Source organism: Rhinoraja longicauda, chromosome 7 (genome assembly GCF_053455715.1).
Source record: "Rhinoraja longicauda isolate Sanriku21f chromosome 7, sRhiLon1.1, whole genome shotgun sequence".
Taxonomy (NCBI): Eukaryota; Metazoa; Chordata; class Chondrichthyes; order Rajiformes; family Arhynchobatidae; genus Rhinoraja; species Rhinoraja longicauda.
This window is the reverse complement of record NC_135959.1, coordinates 4,410,268-4,437,035: the sequence shown is the minus strand read 5'-3', so window position 1 is coordinate 4,437,035 and position 26,768 is coordinate 4,410,268. Positions and strand designations below refer to the sequence as shown.

Here is a 26,768-nt window from a genome sequence, read left to right as displayed (position 1 = left end):
TGACAATCTTTCCTATAACATGGTGCCCAAAACTGAACACAATATTCTAAATGCAGTCTCACCAACGTCTTATACAACTGCAATATGACCTCCCAACTTCTATACTCAATACTCTGACTGATGAAGGCCAAAGTGCCAAAAGCCTTTTTGCCCACCTTATCTACCTGCGACTCGACCTTCAAGGAACCATGCACCTGCACTCCTAGATCCCTCTGCTCTACACTACCCAGAGGCCTACCATTTACTGTGTAGGTCCTGCGCCAGAGACACGGATTCGATCCCGACTACGGGTGCTGTCTGTGCGGAGTTTGTACGTTCTCCCCGTGACTGTGTGGGCTTTCTCCTACTGTAGATCTTCCCACACTGCAAAGACGTACAGGTATGTGGGTCAATTGGCTTGCTGTATGGGTAAATTGTCCCGAGTGTGCGTAGGATAGTGCTAATGTGCGGGGATTGCTGGTCTGCGCGGACTCGGTGGGCTGTATCTCTAAACTAAACTAAACTAAACTGTTTATCTTGACATAATTGTCCTTGGAGATTTAACCTGAACAATAGCTTTTCCGTCAAGTGATTTCTGGTGGCACAATTCCAAGATGCCTGCTGTGCACTGACGGAGTCAGAATGGATGTGTCCAAAACATTTGCGAAACAATATGCGCAGAGATGCAGAGTTGGCTAGTGGGAATCAAGGGATATGGGGAGAAGGCAGGCACGGGTTACTGATTGTGGATGATCAGCCATGATCACAATGAATGGCGGTGCTGGCTCGAAGGGCCAAATGGCCTCTTGCTGTACCTATTTTCTATGTTTCTATGAATGATAAATGGAAAGGAGATTATTACAACAGAACCAATCACCAGCGACAAACAACCTGCTGGGGGAACTCAGGGTTTCGACCCAAAACATTGACATCCCCACCCCCCCCCAACAGAAGCTGCTCGACCGAGTCTAAGCTTGTGTACACTGGAATTTAGAAGAATGAGAGATCTTATCGAAACGTATAAGATTATTAAGGGGTTGGACACGTTAAGGCAGGAAACATGTTCCCAATGTTGGGGGGAGTCCAGAACAAGGGGCCACAGTTTAAGAATAAGGGGTAAGGCCATTTAGAACTGAGATGAGGAAAAACTTTTTCAGTCAGAGAGTTGTAAATCTGTGGAATTCTCTGCCTCAGAAGGCAGTGGAGGCCAATTCTCTGAATGCATTCAAGAGAGAGCTAGATAGAGATCTTAAGGATAGCGGAGTCATGGGGTATGGGGAGAAGGCAGGAACGGGGTACTGATTGAGAATGATCAGCCATGATCACATTGAATGGTGGTGCTGGCTGGAAGGACCGAATGGCGTACTCCTGCACCTATTGTCTATTGAGTCCCTCCAGCAGACTGCTGCTCCGGCATCTGCAGTCTCTTGTGTTTCCGATCACCAGCAAAATGACAAAGAAACAGACTTATCTTGGATTCCTTTCCATGGAGAATTATACTTATAAATGCAGACATAAAAGTTAAACTTTTATTTATAGAAAGCGATAAATGGTTATTACCCAGTATTTAGAGGCAGCTCCTGCCACAGTGAAAGAAGAAGAAAAAAAAACATACTCATAACTGGCCTTTTTCACTTTATAGTAAATACAAAGTGGGTAAAATAACAACGTGTTGATAAAATACATACAGAAATACATACTTCCATCCCCCACAAGGATGGTCTCCCAACAAATCATCCGCCAACATTTCCGTCACCTATAACGGGACCCCACCACCGGCCATATCTTCCCATCCCCTCCCCTTTCTGCATTCCGCAGAGACCGTTCCCTCCGTAACTCCCTGGTCCACTCGTCCCTTCCTACCCAAACCAGCCCATCCCCGGGCACTTTCCTTCGCAACCGCACGAGATGCAACACCTGTCCCTTTACCTCCCCCCTCAACTCCATCCAAGGACCCAAACAGTCTTTCCAGGTGAGACAGAGGTTCACCTGCACCTCCTCCAACCTCATCTATTGCATCCGCTGCTCCAGATGTCAACTTCTTTACATCGGCGAAACCAAACGCAGGCTCGACGATCGCTTCGCTCAACACCTGCGCTTGGTCCGCGTTAACCAATCTGGTCTCCTGGTGGCTGAGCACTTCAACTCCTCCTCCCACTCCCAGTCTGACCTTTCTGTCATGGGCCTCCTCCAGTGCCATAGTGAGGCCCACCGGAAATTGGAGGAACAGCACCTCATATTTCGCCTGGGTAGCTTGCAGCCCAGTGGTATGAACATTGACTTCTCCAACTTTAGATAGTTCTTCTGTCCCTCTCTTCCCCTCCCCCTTCCCAGATCACCCTCTATCTTCCTGTCTCCACCTATCCTTCCTTTGTCCCGCCTCCCTGATATCAGTCTGAAGAAGGGTCTCGACCCGAAACGTCGCCCATTCCTTCTCTCCTGAGATGCTGCCTGAGATGCTGCCTGACCTGCTGAGTTACTCCAGCATTTTGTGAAATAAATACCTTCGATTTGTACCAGCATCTGCAGTTATTTTCTTACACAGAGACAATTTAGTGCCTGCACTGCAACGCTGTCAAATACATGGAGTTAGATTCCCCAGAAGCTGTACAGATTTCAGCTGGGGACATAGCTGCAACGTGAATTGTTCTGCAACAGAAAGGGTTGAGATATAATGTGGAGTGCGGCAACTCGGTGGACGCCTGGTACCAAACAAAGAGCGGCAACAAAGGGCGGCAAGGTGGCGTTGCTGACTAATAGCACCATAGACCCGGGTTCGATGTTGACTACAGGGTGTTGTCTACATTGAGTTTGTACGTTCTCCCCGTGCGCTGCCTGGGTTTTCTCCAGGATCTCCGGTTTCCTCCCACACTCCAAAGACGAGCGGGTTTGTAGGTTAATTGGCTTTGGCATAATTGTAAATCGTCCCCTGGTGTGTGTGTGTAGGATAATAATAATAATAATAATAATACATTTTATTTATATAGCGCTTTTCATATACTCAAAGACGCTTTACAGAGATTTTGAGAACATAGGGAAATGAATAAATAGATAAATAAGTAAATAAATAAATGAACAGAGAAAAGAGACAGAAGGTGAGGTGACCTTCAGTGGTTGAAGGCAGTACTGAACAAGTGAGACTTCAGCGATGTTTTGAATGTGGTGAGTGTGGGGGAGTCTCTAACGGTTTGGGGTAGTGAGTTCCATAGGGTGGGAGCAGCGATGGAGAAAGCCCTGTCCCCCCAGGATCTGAGTTTAGTCCGGATGTGGGGGGATAGGAGATTGGCAGCGGCAGAGCGGAGGGTGCAGGTGGGAGTGTGCCTGTGGAGGAGGTCGGTCAGGTAGGATGGGGCCAGGTTATGGAGGGCTTTGTAGGTTATGAGGAGGATTTTGTACTGGATTCTCTGGGGGATGGGGAGCCAGTGGAGTTTATAAAGGACGGGGGTGATATGGTCACGGATCGAGGTGTGTGTGAGTAGACGGGCAGCGGAGTTTTGAATGTATTGAAGTTTATTGATGATTTTTGAGGGTGCGCCATAGAGGAGGCTGTTGCAGTAGTCCAGACGGGAGGTGATGAAGGCGTGGATGAGGGTTTCTGCAGCTGTGGAGGAGAGGGATGGATGGAGACGGGCAATGTTTTTGAGGTGGAAGAAGGCTGTCTTTGTGATGTGTTTGATGTGTTTGTCGAAGGAGAGGGTTTGATCAAGGATGATTCCAAGATTCCGGATGTGAGGTGAGGTGGATACTGGGAGACCATCAATGTTGAGGATGAAGTTTTGGGTGGATTTGGTGAGCATTTTTGGACCAATGATGATGATTTCAGATTTGTTGCAATTGAGTTTGAGGAAGTTTGATTGAAGCCAAGATTTTATTTCAGTAATGCAGTTTGTCAGTGTAGAGTGTGTGGTGGAGGAGATTGACTTGGTGGAGATGAGGAGCTGGATATCATCGGCGTAGCAGTGGAAGTGGAAGTTGAGACCATAGTGTTAATGTGTGGGGATCGTTGGTCGGCGCGAACTCAATGGGCCGAAGGGCCTGTTTCCGTGCCCCGCATTTCTTGAGATGTAAATACTGGAGGAATCAAATGCCCAACACTACTTTCAAGTGCCTAAAGACACAAGATGCTGGAACTGAGTAAAGCAAAAAGTGCTGGAGTGACTCAGCGGGTCTGAGAAGGATATGGATAGACGTTGTTTCGAGTCAGAAGTTGGGTCCTGGCCTTAAACGTCCCCAATCCACGTCCTCCACAGATGTTGCCTGATCCGCTGTGTGACTCCAGTACTTTGTGTTTTACCTTTAAGTGACCCACCTAGGGCATTAACAAAAGCCTCCTTTCACTACATTAATTTGACAATAGACAATAGGTGCAGGAGTATTTCCGTACCAAACTCATATTTCACTTGAGCAGCTTACAATCCAGTGGTATGAATCTTGATGTCTCTAACTTCGAATAACCCCGCATCCTCTCTCTCCCCGCCCCTTCCCCACCCTAGTTCTCCGACTAGTTTAACTGTCCTGATTACATTTTACTGATTCATGCCTTGTTGCCACCTTCCCCCCCAGCCAACGAAGAACCATTCTACATTTCTTTTAACCACTTCTGCTTTGATCTGTCATTTTCACACCTTAACCTTCAACATCTCTCGTCTCCCTCTCCTGACTGTAAAGGATCTCGACCATAAAACATGGCCCATTACTTCTCTCCAGAGACGCTGCCTGTCTCGCTGAGTTACTTCAGCATTTTGTGTCTATCTTTCCTGTTCTGGTTACTGTATTGATTGATCGTTCTAGTTGAGTTTAGTTTAGAGATACAGAGTGGATACAGTCTCTTTGGCCCACCAAGTCCGCACCGACCAGCAATCCCTGCACATTAACACAAGCCTCCACACACTAGGGACAATTTACACTTATACCAAGTATACAAACCCAAGCCAATTAACCTACAAACCTGTACATCTTTGGATTGTGGGAGGAAACCGAAGATCTCTGAGGAAACCCCACAAGGTCACGGGGAGAACGTACAAACTCCGTACAGACAGCACCCGTAGTCGGGATCGGACCCGGGTCTCCGGCGCTGCAAGCGTTGTAAGGCAGCAACTCTACCGCTGCGCCACCGTGCCTACATTTGGCAAAGATTATAGGGCAAAGATGTTGAGCTGCATCACAAATGGGCTTGCCCCCCCCATATCAAAAATCTTCTAACCCACCACTCTATCTCCAGGTCCCTCAGGTCGGCCGACTTGGGGCTAGTGACTACCCCGCGGTCTAGGCTTAAGCTCAAGGGTGACCGCGCTTTTGCGGTTGCAGCTCCTAGACTGTGGAACAGCATCCCTCTCCCCATCAGAACTGCCCCCTCCATCGACTCAAGTCCAGGCTCAAAACCTATTTCTACTCCCTAGCGTTTGAGGCCCTCTGAGGGGGCGCTGTGAACTGTTTATGTATGTGCTGTTATGTTTGTGTGCCATTGTATGTTCGTTCTTAGTACCTGAACTGATGTACAGCACTTTGGTCAACGTGGGTTGTTTTTAAATGTGCTATACAAATAAAATTGACTTGACAAAATCTTTAGTGTTACTAACCTGGTGAAACACTGGCTCCTTCCACTGGAGATATACCTGTTCAAAACAAGGACAAAGTAACTGGGATGCAGAGGGAAAAAAAAAGCAGGAAGCTTTCAATAATAACCACGCGAGCACTCAACATCCTTAATCACTTTTCCACCAGGCGGCCGCTACAGAAGCACATGATAGGGCAGTTTATTAGTTTACATGGGAACAGTCAATCACCCGCAAAGCATTACGAGAGCATGCCTAAGAATGAATTCTTCATTGTCTTCATGCGAATACAGTGGAAAAGCACAATTGTTTCCATTTCCTCCCTCATCCCTAAACTGAGGCCCCTTTTGAAAGTGAAAGTAAATGGAATATTTTTTTTAAAAATACATCCATCACCTTACGGAGCACAGGAAAGAGTTTGAAGTGTGCGGCAGCTTACTGAGGTCCCTGCACACCGGGATATGCAGCTACAGTCCTAGTCATAAGTTCACGAGGAGCAGAATTAGGCCATTCGGCCCATCGAGTCACCTCCGCCAATCGATCATGGCTGATCTATCTTTCCCTCTCAACCCCATTTTCCTGCCTTCTCCCCATACCCTTTGACACCCGTACTAATCAAGAACTTGTCAATCTCCACTTTAAAAATACCCAAAGACATAGCCACCACAGCCGTCTGCGGTAATTAATTCCACAAATTCACCACCCTATGGCTAAAGAAATTCCTCCTCTTCTCCATCCTAAAGGAACATCCTTTAATTCTGAGGCTGTGGCCTCTGGTCCTAGACTCTCCCACTAGTGGAAACATCTTCTCCACCTCCACTCTATCCAAGCCTTACATTATTCGGCAGTCATGGGCTCTACAGTCACTCCTAGAGGCATCAGTTGCACTTACTTTCCTTGCAGATAATAACTTAAATTCCACATGGTTCATGTTGGAACCAGAGGAAGCACTGTCCTTGCTAAATAGTTTTGGCTCACTTGGAATCATTCTTACCTCAAATTCAGATGCTTGCCAATTGAAAAGCCACTCCAAAGGTTTTGGTGCAAAACACAGGCTCCAACTCCAGACTGCTACACTGCCAGAGCTGTAGCCTTCGTATCGGGTTAAGTTGCGGCCTAATCTTCCCTGTCACATGGAAGTTCCTAGGGCACTGTTTTGAATTCATCCTGGTGTCTTGGCTTATATTTAATCCCCAATAAACAGCAATGAAGGAAATTACCTAGCCAGTTATCACACAGAGGTTGTGAGTTTGTTGCCATGGGACTGTTACAATGTTGAGAACTGCATTCCGCACTCTGTATGCTCCATTACATTTGAGTTTAACTTGATTTAGGGTTGCCTTTATTTTGGGCTAAATTAGTTTGACCCATACGGGACCGCCCTTGACCCGTATTAGGCCTGAGGGCCGCTGTAGGCCCCGACACTGTATGGAGCTTGTTAACGTTAACGGAGTTCGGGGAGCGGGGCCGAGTGTGTTCGGGGAGCGGGGCCGAGTGTGTTCGGGGAGCGGGGCCGAGTGTGTTCGGGGAGCGGGGCCGAGTGTGTTCGGGGAGCGGGGCCGAATGTGACGTCACCTTGCAGAGTATTTGGGAGTTAGAAAGTTGGCATCCCCAACTTGATTATACAGATGCATGGTATATCTGATCTGTTTGGGTAGCATGCAAAACAAAGCATTTCACTAGATCTGTGTACACATAAATCTCAATCCCAAAAAAATTCTTGCCACTGCCTTTCCTACAATAATGCTTGAGGACGTCCTGAGATCGTGAAAGACTTTACATAAATGCAGCTTTCAACCACATGGCTCGAGGGGTACCAAAAAATGCCCTCTAATAAAAGTATCCAGTCACCAGCTTCTCTCTCATTGCCTTTACTGCTCGGATTCTTGGTGAAAGCTCCAGGGGGGCAGGCTGGGCGGGCTAGGACTTTATTCCTTGGACTGCAGGAGGCTGAGGGGTGATCATAGAGGTGCTAAAAATTATGAGGGCCATAGATAGGGTGAATGCGCAGTCTTTAACCCAGGGTTGGGGAAATCAAGAACCAAAGGACATGGGCATAAGGCAAGGGGAAAGATTTAACAGGAACTGAGTGGCAACTTTTTCACTCAGAGGGTGGTAGAGGAGGTAATTAAGGCAGGTACTAAAATGCATGTAAAAGACACAGGAGCGGTGGGTATATGGAATGAGCTCTGGAGGAGGTAGTTAAGGCAGGTACTAAAATAGCATAAGTGATAGGAGCAGGATTAGGCCATTCGGCCCATCAAATCTACTACCCCATTGAATCAGGGCTGATCTATTTCTCCCTCCTAACCCCATTCTCCTGCCTTCTCCCCATAACCCCTGACACCCGTACTAATCAAGAATCTATCTATCTCTGCCTTAAAAATATCCATTGACTTGGCCTCCACAGCCTTCTGTGGCAAAGAATTCCACAGATTCACCACCCTCTGACTAAAGAAATTCCTCCTAAAATAAATTTGTCCTTCCTAAAAGAACGTCCTTTAATTCTGAGGCTATGACCTCTTGTCCTAGACGCCCACTAAATCAAATTACTAATCACAACATTAAATCTCACCATTGAACCATTGATTGAACCTTTCCGAACCATGTTGAGATTAGAAGCAGTGTTAAAAGACGGTGAATCAATGCAAACTCAGCCACACCACAAAACCCAATGGGCCCAGCCTGGAAAACCTGGGACTTTCCTCCAAAATCATGCAATATCGAAATGAATACCTGCACGGAAAGCAACGTAAAAGTAAATAAGAATATCAACTTACTACGGTCACTAGCCCACTGAATACTACCAGAATAAAAGCTAGAAGGTAGTTGCGTGTGTTCTTGTGTTTGAAGCATTCGTACCTGAACAAAAAAACACAATATTAGATTCAAGAAACCGAAACCGCCACAAGCCCAATGCTGGTGAGATGCTGCAAACAAACTGGATAACAGATCTTGCGTTCTGTGGCGCAGCGGCAGAGTTGCTGCCTCACAGCGCCGGAGACGGAGTTTGTACCTTCTCCCCTTGACCATGTGGGCTTTCTCCGGGTGCTCCGGTTTCCTCCCACATTCCAAAGACATTCCAAAGACGTACAGGTTTGAAGTTTAATTGGCTTTGGAAAAATTGTAAATTGTTCCTAGTGTGCAGGATGTTACTAGTGTCTGGGGATCGCTGGTCGGCATGGACTCGGTGGGCCGAAGGGGCTGTTTCCGCACTGTATCTATAAACTAAACCTCTGCAAGTAGCATGGTTAGGATCAATACCTTCCCCACAGTTTAAGAATAAGGGGTAGGCTATTTAGAAATGAGATGAGGAAAAACTTTTTCAGTCAGAGAGTTGTGAATCTGTGGAATTCTCTGCCTCAGAAGGCAGTGGAGGCCAATTCTCTGAATGCATTCAAGAGAGAGCTAGATAGAGCTCTTAAGGATAGCGGAGTCAGGGGGTATGGGGAGAAGGCAGGAACGGGGTACTGATTGAGAATGATCAGCCATGATCACATTGAATGGCGGTGCTGGCTCGAAGGGCCGAATGGCCTCCTCCTGCACCTATTGTCTATTGACTCGGTGGGCCAAAGGGGCTGTTTCCGCACTGTATCTCTAAACTAAACTATTCAGTGTTGCTGGTTGAATAGGTAGCAATGTTGGCACATTTGTTCTATTTTCGCCTCCAGTGCTATCTATGTGGAGCTAGCATGTCACCACTGCCATTGTGTGGAATTGCCCCGTGTGTTCTAGTTTCCTCCTACATGAAAACTGTGATCGGTTAATTTTCTGAACGGTCCTTCGATAAGCTAGGATATCGGTCCGATTCACCTCTACCCCATTGCAGACATTGACTTGGTCTACAGATCTGGTGCACCACAATACTGAGAACTATTTCTTGCACTCTGCCGACGGGCGGCACGGTGGCGCAGCGGTAGAGTTGCTGCCTTACAGCGAATGCAGCGCTGGAGACTCAGGTTCGATCCTGACTACAGGTGCTGTACTGTACGGAGTTTGTACGTTCTCCCCGTGAGCTGCATGGGTTTTCTCCGAGATCTTCGGTTTCCTCCCACACTCCAAAGACGTACAGGTTTGTAGGTTAATTGGCTGGGCAAATGTTTTTTTTAAAATTGTCCCTAGTGGGTGTAGGATAGTGTTAATGTGCGGGGATCGCTGGGCGGCGCGGACCCGGTGGGCCGAAGGGCCTGTTTCTGCGCTGTATCTCTAAATCTAAAAAAAATCTTTCTCTTTGCTCTACCTGTTGTACGTGAGTTTGACGTGAATGTATTTATGTGTAATATATCTGATCTAATTGGATAACATGCAAACCAGAGCTTTTTGCTCGACCTTGGTACACATGACTATAATAAATCTAAACCTAATTGTCTATTGCAAAGTAGACTAGTTGGCCGGTACCAGGTTTGGAGGTGGGGAGAAATTATTGGGCAAAAGGACAAAAAGTGCTGGAGTAACTCGGCAAGTCAGGCAGCATCTCTGGCGAACGTGGATAGGTGACGTTTCGGATCAAGTCCCTTCTTCGGAAATTAATGGGCACACAATACAATACAATATATCTTTATTGGCATTGTACAGGGGTACAACCAGATTGGGAATGTGAGGGAGCAGACTATAGGAGAAGGATGCGGACGTAGAATTGTACTGGGAGCTGCCATGTACGATAAAGCAATGGGTTCCTTATATGTTGTAAGGAAATATGAAATATGAAAACATGGGGGGAGGTAAAACTTGTAGGGAGTCATAAATAGGGAGGGATGCATGAAATCTAAAATAACCAGGAGAACAAAATCAATGCTGTAAATATTTCATTTTCCCCTCCTCCCTGTTGTTATTTCTGAATTCTATTACCTCTTCCACCTCAAGCACCACAACAATGCCTGTCTTCACCAGTCTCCCTCAGACTTATCTCCACCAGTCTCTCTCAGCTGGCAGAACCAATACTCTACTCGACTCACCTACCCTACACTATTATGGACCGCATTGTTTCCGAAGACACTGAGTGCTGGAGTAACTCAGCGGCTCAGGCAGCATCTCTGCAGAAAAACGATGGGAGACGTTTCAGGTCGGGACCCTACCGAGTCTGAAGAAGCCAGAGTCTGAGTTACTCCAGCACTTTGTGTTTATCTCTGGTATAAACCAGCCTCTGCAGTTCTTTGTTCCTGCGTTTTCATTCCAACCACCTTGCCCTACAACTTAGAGCTGGTTTCACTTCTAACTTTTCTCAGTTCTGACAAAAGCTCATCAACTTGAAATGTTAACTTATTTTTTTCTTTCCACAAATACTGCCTGCTGAGTATTTCCAGCAGTTTCTGTTTTTATACCGTTGAGTCGTGTTTTTATACCATTTATGTCATTAAGCTGGAAAGAGTGCAGAGAAGATTTACGAGAATGTTGACAGGTGTGAGGGCCTGAGCTCCAGGGGGGCAGGCTGGGCGGGCTAGGACTTTATTCCTTGGACTGCAGGAGGCTGAGGGGTGATCATAGAGGTGCTAAAAATCATGAGGGCCATAGATAGGGTGAATGCACAGAGTCTTTAACCCAGGGTTGGGGAAATCAAGAACGAACGGACATAGGCATAAGGAGAGGGAAAGATTTAACAGGAACTGAGTGGCAACTTTTTCACGCAGAGGGTGGTAGAGGAGGTAATTAAGGCAGGTACTAAAATGCATGTAAAAGACACAGGAGCGGTGGGTATATGGAATGAGCTCTGGAGGAGGTAGTTAAGGCAGGTACTAAAATAGCATGCAAAAGACACTTGGGCAGGTACATGAATAGGAAAGGTTTAAAGATATGGGCCAAACACGGGCAAATGGGACTAGCTTAGATAGGGCATCTTGGTCAGCATGGACGAGTTGGGCAGAAGGACCCGCTGCTGTGCTGTAAGACTCTATATCACTATATGGAAATATTACAAACTCAATATGACCATCTCTGCAACGGATATGGAGTTGTGCAAAGTTGCAAGTTTCATATTCAAATCTCATTTTGTACGGATTTTGCCGAATCGTGTTTCCATGCAGGTCAGAGATTAGTGGTCGCGTCATATGGCCTCACTAGGCTTAGTTTGTGTGAGGAAGGGGGAGTGGGAGTGGGGGCGAGGAAACAAAGTAGAAGAGATTAAACTAATTTTCCCTACAACCACGTTCTGCTTGGGGTCGAGTGGGTAAAGAATGCCTGGCTCTCTCACAAGTAAATAGTATGGCTATTATTTGACTCAGCTTATACATCATATTGATGTATGCACACAAGGAACCACCCTCTAGCAAGACAGTGGTTCATCAGGTTAATTGAAGCAGAATGGTGGTAATAGAGTCAGAGTCATACGGCACGGAAACAGGTCCTTTGTCCCAACTCATGAATGCCGACCAAGACCATCTTGGTTGGTCATTTGGCTGCGTTTGGTCCACATCCCTCTGCAGAGTGTTATCTGAATGGTGTTAAGTTAGGAAAAGGGGACGTACAACGAGATCTGGGTGTCCTAGTGCATCAGTCACTGAAAGGAAGCATGCAGGTACAGCAGGCAGTGAAGAAAGCCAATGGAATGTCGGCCTTCATAACAAGAGGAGTTGAGTATAGGGGCAAAGAGGTCCTTCTGCAGTTGTATAGGGCCCTGGTGAGACCGCACCTGGAGTACTGTGTGCAGTTTTGGTCTCCAAATTTGAGAAAGGATATTCTTACTATTGAGGGCGTGCAGCGTAGGTTTACTAGGTTAATTCCCGGAATGGAGGGACTGTCATATATTGAAAGACTGGAGCGACTAGGCTTGTATACACTGGAATTTAAAAGGATGAGAGGAGATCTTATCGAAACGTATAAGATTATTAAGGGGTTGGACACGTTAGAGGCAGGAAACATGTTCCCAATGTTGGGGGAGTCCAGAACAAGGGGCCACAGTTTAAGAATAAGGAGTAGGCCATTCAGAACAGAGATGAGGAAAAACTTTTTCAGTCAGAGAGTTGTGAATCTGTGGAATTCTCTGCCTCAGAAGGCAGTGGAGGTCAGTTCTCTGAATGCATTCAAGAGAGAGCTCGTAAGGATAGCGGAGACAGGGGGTATTGGGAGAAGGCAGGAACGGGGTACTGATTGAGAATGATCAGCCATGATCACATTGAATGGCGGTGCTGGCTCGAAGGGCCGAATGGCCTCCTCCTGCACCTATTGTCTATTGAGCCTCCAGCACCTTCATGGGTTGCTGCAGGAGGTGCCTGGGACACAAATGCAGTCGGGCGGGGAGAGGGACGTCGGTACGCCGACTGAGCCAGTCGAGGGCGGGCGACGGAGAAGGCCCTGCAGCAGCCTGGAGCATGCCTAGATCAGGAGCCGCTCCCAAAAGCCGACTAAAGGAGACACGAGAGCAAGGGCTGGTAAGAGAGTGAACCAGGGTCTTACCTTCTGCGCCCTCAAGGTCAGCTGCGGGAGGAACGCCCGGGGCACAAAGGCTAAAGGCGACCAGGCGAGGAGAGGGGTTTGCTGGATGATCTGGACTGAGACGACATCTATAGGCCCTGCAGCAGCCTGGGCCTCGCCTGGAACAGGTGCCTGTCCAGAAGACCAAGAGCGTGTGGGCCAGACTTTGGACTTTTTTGTAAATGGAGCTAAATTATGGCAACTCGTGCATGTGTGATCTATGCAAAAAGAAATTCACTGTGCCGTGCACACGTGACAATAAAGATCATAAGATCATAAGTGATAGGAGCAGGATTAGGCCATTCGGCCCATCAAATCTACTACCCCATTGAATCAGGGCTGATCTATCTCTCCCTCCTAACCCCATTCTCCTGCCTTCTCCCCATAACCCCTGACACCCGTACTAATCAAGAATCTATCTATCTCTGCCTTAAAAATATCCATTGACTTGGCCTCCACAGCCTTCTGTGGCAAAGAATTCCACAGATTCACCACCCTCTGACTAAAGAAATTCCTCCTAAAATAAATTTGTCCTTCCTAAAAGAACGTCCTTTAATTCTGAGGCTATGACCTCTTGTCCTAGACCAAATTACTAATCACAACATTAAATCTCACCATTGAACCATTGATTGAACCTTTCCAAACCATGTACCAGTCCAAATATCTTTTTAAATGTTGTTATGGTACCTGCCTCAACTGCGGCAACTCATTGCTTAAACCACCATCATGTGTGAAAGATATCCATAAACTTCCTTCAACACAAGATTTGCTTTTCAAGGATATTGCATCAAGGCTTTTATTTGGCTTCTATGAGAATTGACTTTTCACACTCTGCATCATGTAATATTGGAAGACACGAAGTGTTCCAAATCAAAAACAACCCACTTGGCCTGCTTCCAACCAAGCAGCCAATTCCCAATTATGACACACACAAAGACACCCTTTACTAAAGGAAACACTATAAACACCCTGTAAAAGATGAATGACAAACACATTAGAGTTTGCACACTATAATATTTCAGTTACCTCATGAGTTCAGAAGATCTGACCACTGAAAGACTGGAGCGACTAGGCTTGTATACACTGGAATTTAGAAGGATGAGAGGGGATCTTATCGAAACGTATAAGATTATTAAGGGGTTGGACACGTTAGAGGCAGGAAACATGTTCCCAATGTTGGGGGAGTCCAGAACAAGGGACCACAGTTTTAGAATAAGGGGAAGGCCATTTAGAACGGAGATGAGGAAAAACTTTTTCAGTCAGAGAGTTGTGAATCTGTGGAATTCTCTGCCTCAGAAGGCAGTGGAGGCCAATTCTCTGAATGCATTTAAGAGAGAGCTAGATAGAGCTCTTAAGGATAGCAGAGTCGGGGGGGTATGGGGAGAAGGCAGGAACGGGGTACTGATTGAGAATGATCAGCCATGATCACATTGAATGGCGGTGCTGGCTCGAAGGGCCGAACGGCCTACTCCTGCACCTATTGTCTATTGTTGCTAAGTCACGACTTTAGACTTTAGAGATACAGCGTGGAGTCCTTACCGACCATTGATCACCCCAGAGGCTAGTTCTATCCTACACACTAAGGCCAATTTACAGAGGCCAATTAACCTACAAACCTGCTTGTCTTTGGAGTGTGGGAGGAAACATGAGCATCCACTGAAAACCCATGCAGTCACAGGGAGAACGTAGAATCTCTGTACAGACAGCACCCGGACTCTGGGTCAAACCCGGGCCTCTGGCGCTGTAAGACAGCAACTCTACCGCTGCGCCACTGTGTCACACTATCACGAACAAAAGCCGTCGGATGGAAATGTCAGTGCCTTCACTAAATGTCCCCGATGCAGACAAGAGTCGACCAAATTGGCACGTCTGATATCGCACGTTGTTTAGTTTATTATTGTCACGTGTACAGAGGAACAATGAAAACTTTTTTTTGTTGCGTGCTATCCAGTCAACGAAAATATTATACAAGATTACAATCAAGTTATCCAGTGTACAGATGCAATATAAAGGGTATAAATTTATACATCGACTCTATGACCGACTATGAACATCGACTTCTCCAACTTTAGATAGTTCCTCTGTCCCTCTCTTCCCCTCCTCCTTCCCAGATCTCCCTCTATCTTCCTGTCTCCACCTATATCCTTCCTTTGTCCCACCCCCGACATCAGTCTGAAGAAGGGTCTCGACCCGAAACGTCACCCATTCCTTCTCTCCTGAGATGCTGCCTGACCTGCTGAGTTACTCCAGCATTTTGTGAATAAATACCTTCGATTTGTACCAGCATCTGCAGTTATTTTCTTATACATAAAGGGTATAACGTTTAGTGCAAGATAAAGTCCAGTAAAGTCCGATTAAAGATAGCCCGAGGGTCTCCGATGAAATAGATGGGAGGTCATGTAAAGGGAGGTCATTGGCTGGCTCAGAAGCCAGATAAATAGAAAAATAAAAACATTTAGCAACAAGTTTTGGAAAAGTTAAAGGAGGTGGCTAAATGAGTGTTCAAACATAATTTGAGTCTTAATGACAATAGACAATAGGTGCAGGAGGAGGCCATTCGGCCCTTCAAGCCAGCACCGCCATTCAATGTGATCATGGCTGATCATTCTCAATCAGTACCCCGTTCCTGCCTTCTCCCCATACCCCCTGACTCCGCTATCCTTAAGAGCTCTATCTAGCTCTCTCTTGAATGCATTCAGAGAATTGGCCTCCACTGCCTTATGAGGCAGAGAATTCCACAGATTCACAACTCTCTGACTGAAAAGGCTTTTCCTCATCTCAGTTCTAAATGGCCTACCCCTTATTCTTAAACTGTGGCCTCTTGTTCTGGACTCCCCCAACATTGGGAACATGTTTCCTGCCTCTAACGTGTCCAACCCCTTAATAATCTTATATGTTTCGATAAGATCCCCTCTCATCCTTCTAAATTCCAGTGTATACAAGCCTAGTCTCTCCAGTCGATCAACATATGACAGTCCCGCCATTCCGGGAATTAACCTAGTAAACCTACGCTGCACGCCCTCAATAGCATGAATATCCTTCCTCAAATTTGGAGACCAAAACTGCACACAGTACTCCAGGTGCGGTCTCACTAGGACCCTGTACAACTGCAGAAAGGAAAGATGATGGGATTCGAGATATTCCAGCCTTGAGCCTGGTGGATTCAAAATACTGCTGCCGACGTGGTACCAAGGGAGTGCATCCTCCTGATGAGATGTTAAAGTGAGGGGACCACTTCTACGGTGCTTTATCGAGTCATAGAGTCATACATTTAGAAACAAACCCTTCAGCCCAACTTGCCCATGCTGACCAACATAGCCCATCTACGCCAGTCCTACCTGCCTGTTTTTGGCCCATATCCCTCTAACCCTAACCTATCCATGTATCTGTCTAAATGTTTCTTACATGTTGCGATAGTACATGCCTCAACTATACCCTCCGGCAGCTTGTTCCATACACCCACAACCCTTTGTGTAAAAAAGCTATCCCTCAGGTTCCCATTAAATCTTCTTCACCCTCACCTTAAACCTATGCTCTCTAGTTCTTGATTCCCCTACTCTGGGCAAAAGACTCTGTGCGTCTACCCGATCTATTCCTCTCATGATTTTGTATACCTCTATAAGATCACCCCTCATCCTCCAGTGCTCCAAGGAATAAAGCCATAGCCTGCTCAACCTCTCCCAAAAGCTCAGTCCCTCTCCTTTACGGACAACATGTCCCTCCAATCCAACCCTTCCAAAACAGGAGTCTATCTCATTTCACCAAGCAGATTGGCTGCTGTTTCTGATATTACAACTGTTCCAGATGCTACGGTCAGGCAAGCGCCTCCGCTGTCACGCTGTGAAAACGGAGAGGATGAGACGGAGTTTCTTCCCACAGGCCATCAGGACTGTCAACTTTTATAACTCCAGGGACTAAATTTTGTCTACACTATATTAACTTTATTTATATGCTGTAACTGTAATTCTTTTTTGTGCACAATCCGCAGGCATTGCCACTTTCATTTCACTGCACATCATGTATGTGTATGTGACAAATAAACTTGACTTGACTTGACATCACTTTACTGATGGCACCATAAATGGACATAAATGCAGCATAATTAAGATATGCAGAGGAGGACACCACGGCCAGTCTTGGCCAGGCCGACCCTGCAACGCCGCCAGTACAACACACCTTCATAGTCAGGTTCCCTGCACTCACAACAACTGCGACTTGAAAATGGCGCCAAACTGGCGACTCTGTATACTGTCTCAGTGTACGACTGCTACACACTTGTACTCTATCCAAGATGCTTATCTGATATGTTGTAATAATAATCTATAATAATCTAAAACCGAGGTGAGAAGAATTTTTTTCACCCAGAGAGTTGTGAATTTGTGGGATTCTCTGCCACAGAGGGCAGTGGAGGCACTGGTTGAATTTAAAAGAGAGTTAGATAGAGCTCTCGGGGCTAGTGGAATCAAGGGATACGGCCTGCTCAACCTCTCCCAAAAGCTCAGTCCCTCTCCTTTACGGACAACATGTCCCTCCAATCCAACCCTTCCAAAACATGAGTCTGTTTACTGATTGTGGATGATCAGCCATGATCACAATGAATGGCGGTGTCGGCTCGAAGGGCCGAATGGCCTCCCCTGCACCTATTTTCTATGTTTTCTATGTTTCTAAGTGTTTATGTATAGTGATACTTGTACTGAACTGTGTACAAAAATGAATTTCACTGTACCTCGGGGTACATGTGACAAATAACGTGCCGTATCATATCATAGTTTCTTGTGTTCTGGAGCTGACAAAACCTGTGGGAAATCCTCACTGCAAAAATGAACAATGTCACCCGAAAGGGTACAATGTCTATATCAAGCTTTTATTCTGCTTTTCTACAATTCGTTGTGGAATTGGGAGCAACTTTCTCAATCAGATTGTCAGATGCTGAATATTGTTCGTGGGGTTAGAGATAAAAACAGGCTATACTGTTCTTGTATACATGTACAATCAAACGGCAAGTGTTTAATGTGAGCTGTAGATCATGACAAAGGCTACGCCATGCAGAGTCAGCAAAAGTGTTCTCCATGGTGATTTGTACTGTCCTATCCCACGGAAAAATGCACATCAATAATGCACGACGGTTACCCAAGGACTCAAAAGAAAAACTAGACCAGCTCACGCCTAGGAGTTGAGTGGTGACTGATTTATTTGATGTTTCATCAACAAACTGTGGACGAGGTGTCCTTCCTTGGCCCTATCAGTGTGGAAAAGTTATGCTTCAGTCCGACAAGGGCTTAGTCCTGCGTCAAATAATCGTCAAAGCACCGAACAAGCCCCGAAATGCTTCTGTTGATACTTCAAAAGAATTACCCAATTAATTCTACACATTGCAATTGTTTCCCCGTCTTTAACTGTATATCCAGCTCTGGGCGTTTCGCAAGAGTATTTCAGATTGCAATACTGGCAAAAAGTAGTCAAAGTGGTGAAGAGCCAGCAATGCTAAATATACCCGGGAAGGTAGACACAAAATGTTGGAGTAACTCAGTGGGACAGGCAGCATCTCTGGATAGAAGGAATGGGTGACGTTTCGGGTCGAGACCCTTCTTCAGACTGGTTACACGCCACTGGTTCTCCCACCCTTTTGGCACTAGAAATTGTTTCTTTGTCTTCTACAATTGAACCCTATGATTTTTGTACACCCCGATTAAATTTACAAATACTATTTAAGCTCATTTTAGATGTGATACCAAGAATGCTGTGGCTGAACGGCAATCACAGAAAAGCAATCACCAAAGGATAAAGGCTCAAGTTCCAAGAGGAAAGAGGTGGTGACACTGTGGGACTAATTGCCACAGAAGGCTGTGGAGGCCAAGTCAATGGATATTTTTAAGGCATAGATTCTTGATAGTACTGGTGTCAGGGGTTATGGGGAGAAGGTATGAGAATGGAGTTAGGAGGGAGAGATAGGTCAGCCATGATTGAATGACGGAGCAGACCTGATGGGCCGAATGGCCTAATTCTGCTCTTATCACTTATGACATCAGTGCAATGATCTTCATACAGTTAAGATTGCACAAGACTACATGTTAAGTTCAGTCAAGATGTGGGAAAGGCAAGATTAAATCCTTGACCACAGAAACCATTTATTTTTCAAACAGCTATCTACACAAACACTGAATTCCCCAACTTTATGTAAGCTCGACTCCCCCTCCCCCCTCTCATAGAGTCTTAGAGTGATGCAGTGTGGAAACAAGCCCTTCACTCAGTTTGCCCACACCGGCCAACAGTGTGTTTTCTCCCCCATTAATTCCCCCCTTCCCCTTCCCCTCCCCCCCCACCCTCCCTTCCCCTTGAGCCCTATCAAGACCCGCACCTATCTCTCCCCTCCACGTACATTCCTAAACAATTCGCACCTTGTGAATTGTCCAGCTACACAAATTGCAATTCTCAAATCTTTTTGTCTCACACCTTGTGTGTGTTTTCATCTCTAGCGTTTGTCCAACCATCTACCTATCACCCCCCCCCCCCCCTTCGTGTTCATCTATGACCTGCCATGCTTTGTCCTTACCCACACCCCTGCAATCAATCTGAAGAGTGGTTCCAAACGGAAACGCCAGCTATCCATGTTCTCCAGGGATGCTGCCTGACCCGCTGAGTTACTTATACAGAAATTATTTCTTTAGTTTTGGAGACACAGCGCGGAAACAGGCCCTTCAGCCCACCGGGTCCACACCGACCATCGATCCCCACACATAAACACTATCCGACAACTAGAGACAATTTACACATACATCAAGCCAATTAACCTACATACCTGTACTTCCTTGGAGTGTGGGAGGAAACCGAAGATCTCGGATAAAACCCACGCAGGTCACGGGGAGAACGTACAAACCCCGTACAGACGGCGCCTGTAGCCGGGATCGAACCCAGGTCTCCGGCGCTGCAATCGCTGTAAGGCGGCAACTCTAACGCTGCGCCACCGTGCCGCCCTTGTCTACGGGTAAACTACACTAAATGCCATATGGAACCTCAAAGTGGGAGGTAGGACTTTGGAAATAAATCTATTAATTGAATTACAGTAGAATGAATTGCAAGAAAAGATTTTCTGCACTTGTTACGGGGCATTACAGTGGCGCAGTGGTAGAGTTGCTGTCTTACAGTGCTAGAGATCCAGATACGAACCTGAGTTAACGGAGTTTGTACAATCTCCTTGTGACCGCGTGTGTTTTCTCCGGGTGCTCCAGTTTCTCTCCAGACGTGTAGGTTTTTAGGTTAATTGGCTTCGGTACAATTGTCCCTGGAGTGTGTAGGATAGTGCTAGTGTATTGTGGAGATTAATGCTGGTTGGCACGGACTCTGTGAGCCGAAGGGCCTGTTTCCGCGATGTATCTCTAAATCTCTAAAGTCACAAGTCTGAAGCCAGACTTGATCAAGCCAGATTGATTCCTGGGATGGCAGGACTTTCATATGAAGAAAGACTGGATAGACTCGGATTGTACTCGCTGGAATTTAGAAGATTGAGGGGGGATCTTATAGAAACTCACAAAATTCTTAAGGGGTTGGACAGGCTAGATGCAGGAAGATTGTTCCCGATGTTGGGGAAGTCCAGAACAAGGGGTTCACAGTTTAAGGATAAGGGGGAAGTCTTTTAGGACCGAGATGAGAAAGTTTTTTTTCCACACAGAGTGGTGAATCTGTGGAATTCTCTGCCACAGAAGGTAGTTGAGGCCAGTTCATTGGCTATATTTAAGAGGGAGTTAGATGTGGCCCTTGTGGGTAAAGGGATCAGGGGGTATGGAGAGAAGGCAGGTACGGGATACTGAGTTGGATGATCAGCCATGATCATATTGAATGGCGGTGCAGGCTCGAAGGGCCGAATGGCCTACTCCTGCACCTACTTTCTATGTTTCTATGAAGTCAAAGGAGAGGTGACTAACAATGCCTGGCTTTTCCATGATATTGCAGATGGTTTAAAGAAGAATGCTCCAGTCAGTATGGCAAGTCACCAAGGAATTAAGCTGAACCACAGCCGACTTTCCAGCTGCAAGAGTTGGATTTTCCTACATCAAATTATCTTTGAAAAGCCAGCAACAGAACCCGTGGGTTTCTCCTTGGTCAGAAAAGCACTGCCAGCATAAACAATCTCAGCTACCTAGAATGTGGACACCATTTTATGGGATAAAAAACTTTTAAGAAAGCTAAGATTTAGATTATTTTTTAGATTTAGACATACAGCTCAGAAACAGGCCCTTCGGCCTACCGGGTCCGCGCCGCCTAGCGATCCCCGCACATTAACACTATCCTACACCCACTAGGGGCAATTTTTACATTTGCCCAGCCAATTAACCTACAAACCTGTACGTCTTTGGATTGTGGGAGGAAACCGAAGATCTCGGAGAAAACCCACGCAGGTCACGGGGAGAACGTACAAACTCCATGCAGTACAGCACCCGTAGTCAGGATCGAACCCGAGTCTCCGGCGCTGCATTCGCTGTAAGGCAGCAACTCTACCGCTGCGCCACCGTGAAGTATTTTCTGAGTAAATTGACATAGAGGGCTGTGGAATCAACTATAAACCTGGAATTCAGACATGCCTCACCCTGCAACCAACTTAATGTCAATAGTCAATCAATAGTCAATAGTCGTTTATTTGTTACATACACATAAATGTGTAGTAAAATGAAACATTACCCGCAGTTGAACAATAAGACCAATAAGATTAATCAATAAAAATGCAATAACACATACAATCACAACTAACACCAAACAAAAAGAAACATCCATCACAGTGAGTCTCCTCCAGTCCCTCCTCACTGTGATGGAAGGCCAAAATGTCTTTTTCTCTTCCCTGCCGTCTTGTCCCGCGGTCAGGCTGTTGGAGTTGCCACGTCGGGGCGGTCGGGGCTCCCGATATTGAAGCCCCCGCTGGGCGGTGAAAGGTCAACGGCCTATTTCAGGCCGCGCCGGACGGTGAAAGGTCCGCGGCGGGCCGACCCAAGCCACGCGATTCGGGGCGGGCGAACACGCTGCCTCTGCCGTTGCCGGAGCTCCCGATGTCGGCCCCCACCCAGGGGTCTGCGGGCTTCCGACGTCCACGCGGCCCGCGCCGGAGCCTCCGGAGACGAGTCGCAGCCGCGCCCGCAGCATCCGCAGGCAGCCAGCGCCGCAGGTGGTGAGTCCGCGCCGCGGGCTCTGCGAACCAGAGCCCCAGGTGGTCCCAGGTGAATGGCCGGTGGTAGGCCGCAACGGGAACGGAGACACGACACAGAACAAAGGTCACGTCTCCGTTCTGGAGAGAGAATGTTACAGTTCCCGTTCCCTCCCACCCCCCCCCCCCCCCAAAACATAACATACAACACTACATCATATTAAACTACAATTCAGACAAAAACAACAAAAAACACAAAAGACAGACGGACTGCAGGCAAGCCGCAGCTGCATCTCTACATTTCCCTGATTATCATTGCTTTCTGCTTATCTTCCATTCATTCGTCCTAAGTACCATCTATATCTCGTTCCCCGTTAAACTGACTCTCATTCTGAAGAAAGATCTCGACCCGAAATGTCACCAATTCCTTTACTTCAGAGATTCTGCCCGACCCACCGAGTTACTCCAGCTTTTTGAGTCTGTCACTGACACAGTTCTTGATAATACTTTTGATCCTTTTATCGATATTGGCAGAAACATTTATTGACCACTCCAGATAGACACAACGTGCTGGAGTAACTCAGCAGTTCAGGCAGCATCTCCGGAGAAAAATAGGTGACGTTTCGGGTCGGAACCTTCGTGTCTATTTTTGGTATAAACCAGCATCTGCAGTTTCTTTCTAAACACATGGACCACTCTAATTGCTTCCAAACTGGGTGTTGCTCAGGGAGCACTTTGGAGTGAATTAAGAGTCAACAACAAATACTGCAGCTTTGGAGCCATGTTGTTGGAAAGGGTGCAGAAGAGATTCACCAAATGTTGCCTGGGCTTGTAGGCTCCAGTTATAGGGTATATAGTTGGATGGGCTGGGACTTTTCTTTTGGAGGGGAGACTTCATTAGTGAAGCATACAAGACTATGAGGTGCATGGATGAAGTGAATGCTCATCGTCTTTTAAGCCAGAGTAGAGGATTCTAAAATGAGGGGGCATAGGTGAGAGGGGAGAGATTTAAGAGAGACACATAGTACTGGAGTAACTCAGCGGGTCAGGCAACATCTCTGGAGAACATGGATTGGTGACTTTTCGGTCCATTTTCCAGCCGGATACTGTAAGAGGAACCACAGGGGCACCTTTTAAACTCAGAAGGCGGTTCCGTAACTGGAACGAGCTGCCAGAGGAAGCTATAGTGGTGGATACAATTATGAATTTTATGACATTTAGACAGCTAACGCAGCGCCGGAGACTCAGGTTCGATCCTGACTACGGGCGCCGTCTGTACGGAGTTTGTACGTTCTCCCCGTGACCTGCGTGGGTTTTCTCCGAGATCTTCGGTTTCCTCCCACACTCCAAAGATGTACAGGTTTGTAGGTTAATTGGCTGGGCAAATGTAAAAATTGTCCCTAGTGGGTGTAGGATAGTGTTAATGTGCGGGGATCGCTGGGCGGCGCGGACCCGGTGGGCCGAAGGGCCTGTTCCTGCGCTGTATCTCTGTATCTCTAAATCTAACTGGATAGGAAGGTGGGCCAAATGCAGGTAAATGGAACTAGCCCAAAATGCCACTTGGTCAGCGTGGACAAGGTGGGCCGAAGGACCTGTTTCCGTGCTGTATAGCTCTATGAATCTATTAGCCGAAGACAGCAGATTTCCTTCTCTGATGTACATTAATGAACACTTGTTTATTAAGACCACAATCTAGTAGTTTCATGCTCATTATTGTTGATCACAGCTTTTATTAAAGATTTATTTGATTAGCTGTATTTAACTCCTCTAAATAGTCCACTGTGGTGGGATCTGAACTCCTGTCTCCAGATGATTAGTTCTGGCATCTGGATTAATAGTTCAGTACATTTTAATGATGCCACCAAGAGGGCAAATTAGCTGAACAAGAGGTAAAGCTTTTTATACTGAAAAGATACTGGAGTAAACCCATTAAACTGCATCGGGTTAGTCAGCAATAACCTACGTTTCATTTTATTGTTCTTCTAAAACAAAAGAATCTGCACACAACCAATCGCATTGCCTCAAATTATGCAATGTGGACATTGGACGTTTTGCTCTGTAACTGTTACACTACAATGCTGAGACACTACATTCTGCACGCTGGTATTTTTCTTTTTACACTGTCTGGGTCGGCACGGTGGCGCAGCGGTAGAGTTGCTGCCTTACCGCGCCAGAGACCCGGGTTCGATCCTGACCATGGGTGCTGTCTGTACGGAGTCTGTATGTTCCCCCCGTGACCTGTATGGGTTTTCGCCGGGTGCTCTGGTTTCCTCCCACACTGCAAAGACGTACAGGTTTGTAGGTTAATTGGTTTTGGTAAAATTGCAAATTGTCCATAGTGTGTTTAAGGTAGTGTTCGTATGAGGGGATCGCTGGTCGGCGCAGACCCGGTGGGCCGAAGGGCCTGTTTCCACGCCGCATCTCGAAACTGAACTTTACTTGAGTTTGGCTTGAATGTATTCATATATAGTATTATAGACAATAGACAATAGGTGCAGGAGTAGGCCAATCGGCCCTTCGAGCCAGCACCACCATTCAATGTGATCACGGCTGATCATTCTCAATCAGTACCCCGTTCCTGCCTTCTCCCCATACTCCCTGGCTCCGCTATCCTTAAGAGCTCTATCTAGCTTTCACTTGTATGCATTCAGAGAATTGACCTCCACTGCCTTCTGAGGCAGAGAATTCCACAGATTCACAACTCTCTGACTGAAAAAGTTTTTCCTCATCTCCGTTCTAAATGGCTTGCCCCTTATTCTTAAACTGTGGCCCCTTGTTCTGGACTCCCCCAACATTGGGAACATGTTTCCTGCCTCTAACGTGTCTAACCCCTTAATAATCCAACTTGATTGGATAGCACGCAAACAAGCGCTTTTCACTTTACCGCGGTACACGTGACAATAATAAACTTAAGTCCTAAACAATCCTGAACATCAATCTAGAACATAAAAACATATTTTCAATAATTTGCTATCAGTGCCATCTATATAAAAATACTTCTCACTCGATATGTTTGCCCAAATGTCTCGCCCTCTTATGACATGTCCTTTGTTTCCTTCCCAGTCAAAGGAACGTCCTTCCCAGGCTGTTTAAAAAAAAACTACACAAAGAACAACTACACCCCAACGGTTCAACATCTGTGAAAACAAACTCTCAATCTTCAACATCCCAGCTGTGTGGTAAACTCATGAAATATTCTTCAAAATAGATTTGACGCTTCAGACTTATTATGAACAATAATTGCATGTCCAAAGCATTTCATTTGCAATATTTGAATCAGAACATCTCTGTGGAAAGAATAAACAGATATCCCCTTGAGCCTGTTACACCCTTCAATTACGTCATGATAGCTTAGGTCTTTTAAACTCAAAAATTTCCCCAATTCGTTTATCTATAATATTTCTCTCTGCTCTGAGATTTTCAGCTCATCGAGTTTTAATTATCTTCGAGATAGTCATAGTGCAATACAGCATTGAAACAGGCCCTTCGGCCCAACTTGCCCGCACCGACCATCTACTTTAGTCCGAGCTGCCTACGTTTGGTCCTTATCTCTCTAAGGTAGACACAAAATGCTGGAGTAACTCAGCGGGTCAGGCAGCATCTCTGGCGAGAAGGAATGGGTGATGTTTTGGGTTAAGACCCTTCTTCAGACTGATTAGGGTCTGTCTGAAGAAGGGTCTCGACCCGAAGATCAGTCTGAAGAAGGGTCTCGACCCAAAACGTCACCCATTCTTCTCTCCAGAGATGCTGCCTGATCCGCTGAGTTACTCCAGCATTTTGTGTCTACCTTCGATTTTTACCAGCATCTGCAGATTTTTTCCTGCACCTTATCTCTCTAAACCTGTTCAATCCACGTACCAGTTTAAATGTTTCTTAAACATTGTGATAGTGCCAGCTGTAGCTACCTCCCCTGACAGCTCGCTCCATACACCAACCACCCTTTGTTTAAAAAATGTTGCTCCTCAAGTTCCTATTAAATCTTTTCCCCCTCAGCTTAAACCTATGTCCTCTAGTTCTAGATTCCCCTTCTCTGGGTAAAGACTGCATTTAGCCCATCAATTCCTCTCATGATCTTATACATCTCTATAAGATCATGCCTCATTCCCCTGTGCTCCAAGGAATAATTTCCTAGCCTATTCAATCTCTCCCCATAGCTCAGGCCCTCAGGGAGTCAGGGAGCGATAAAGTACGAGTAAAGCAATTCGCTAAGGGAGATCACATTAGTCACATTTATATTGTGTTTCCCTGACATCTGCCCAGAATGGCCTGTCTCTGTTGTTACACCCTTTGTTACTGGACTGTCCAAACCAGATTAAGTCATTTTCCTCTTTAAATCTATCCCAGAAAATTGTTTAATCATCTAAGACAGCTCAATTAGATCAACTTTTCATCTTCTGAACTCAGTCTGAAGAAGGGTCTCGACCCGAAACGTCACCCATTCCTTCTCTCCTGAGATACTGCCTGACCTGTTGAGTTACTCCAGCATTTTGTGAAACAAATACCTTCGATTTGTACCAGCATCTGCAGTTATTTTCTTATACTAACCAAGGGTGCCATCTACATGTTCTCCCCGTGATCGCGTGGGTTTTTCTCTGAGTGCTCCGGTTTCCTCCACACAGACAGGATCAGAGGTCAGGATCGAACCTGGGCCTCTGACGCGGAGGCAGCGGCTCTACCAGCTGAGACACTGTACC

The 26,768-nt window shown here is 46.3% G+C and overlaps 1 protein-coding gene across 1 annotated transcript in view; it reads right to left on the bottom strand.

Annotated features, from left to right (window-relative positions):
* acer3 (alkaline ceramidase 3) overlaps window positions 1–26,768 on the bottom strand; it is a 159,955-nt gene that overhangs the window by 65,495 nt on the left and 67,692 nt on the right. The window contains exons 5-6 of the mRNA XM_078402009.1: window positions 8,315–8,396; window positions 5,559–5,594 (exon numbers count right to left, since the gene is read on the bottom strand). Of these exons, the coding sequence (XP_078258135.1) occupies window positions 5,559–5,594; window positions 8,315–8,396 (118 nt within the window). The remainder of the gene's footprint in view (window positions 1–5,558; window positions 5,595–8,314; window positions 8,397–26,768) is intronic.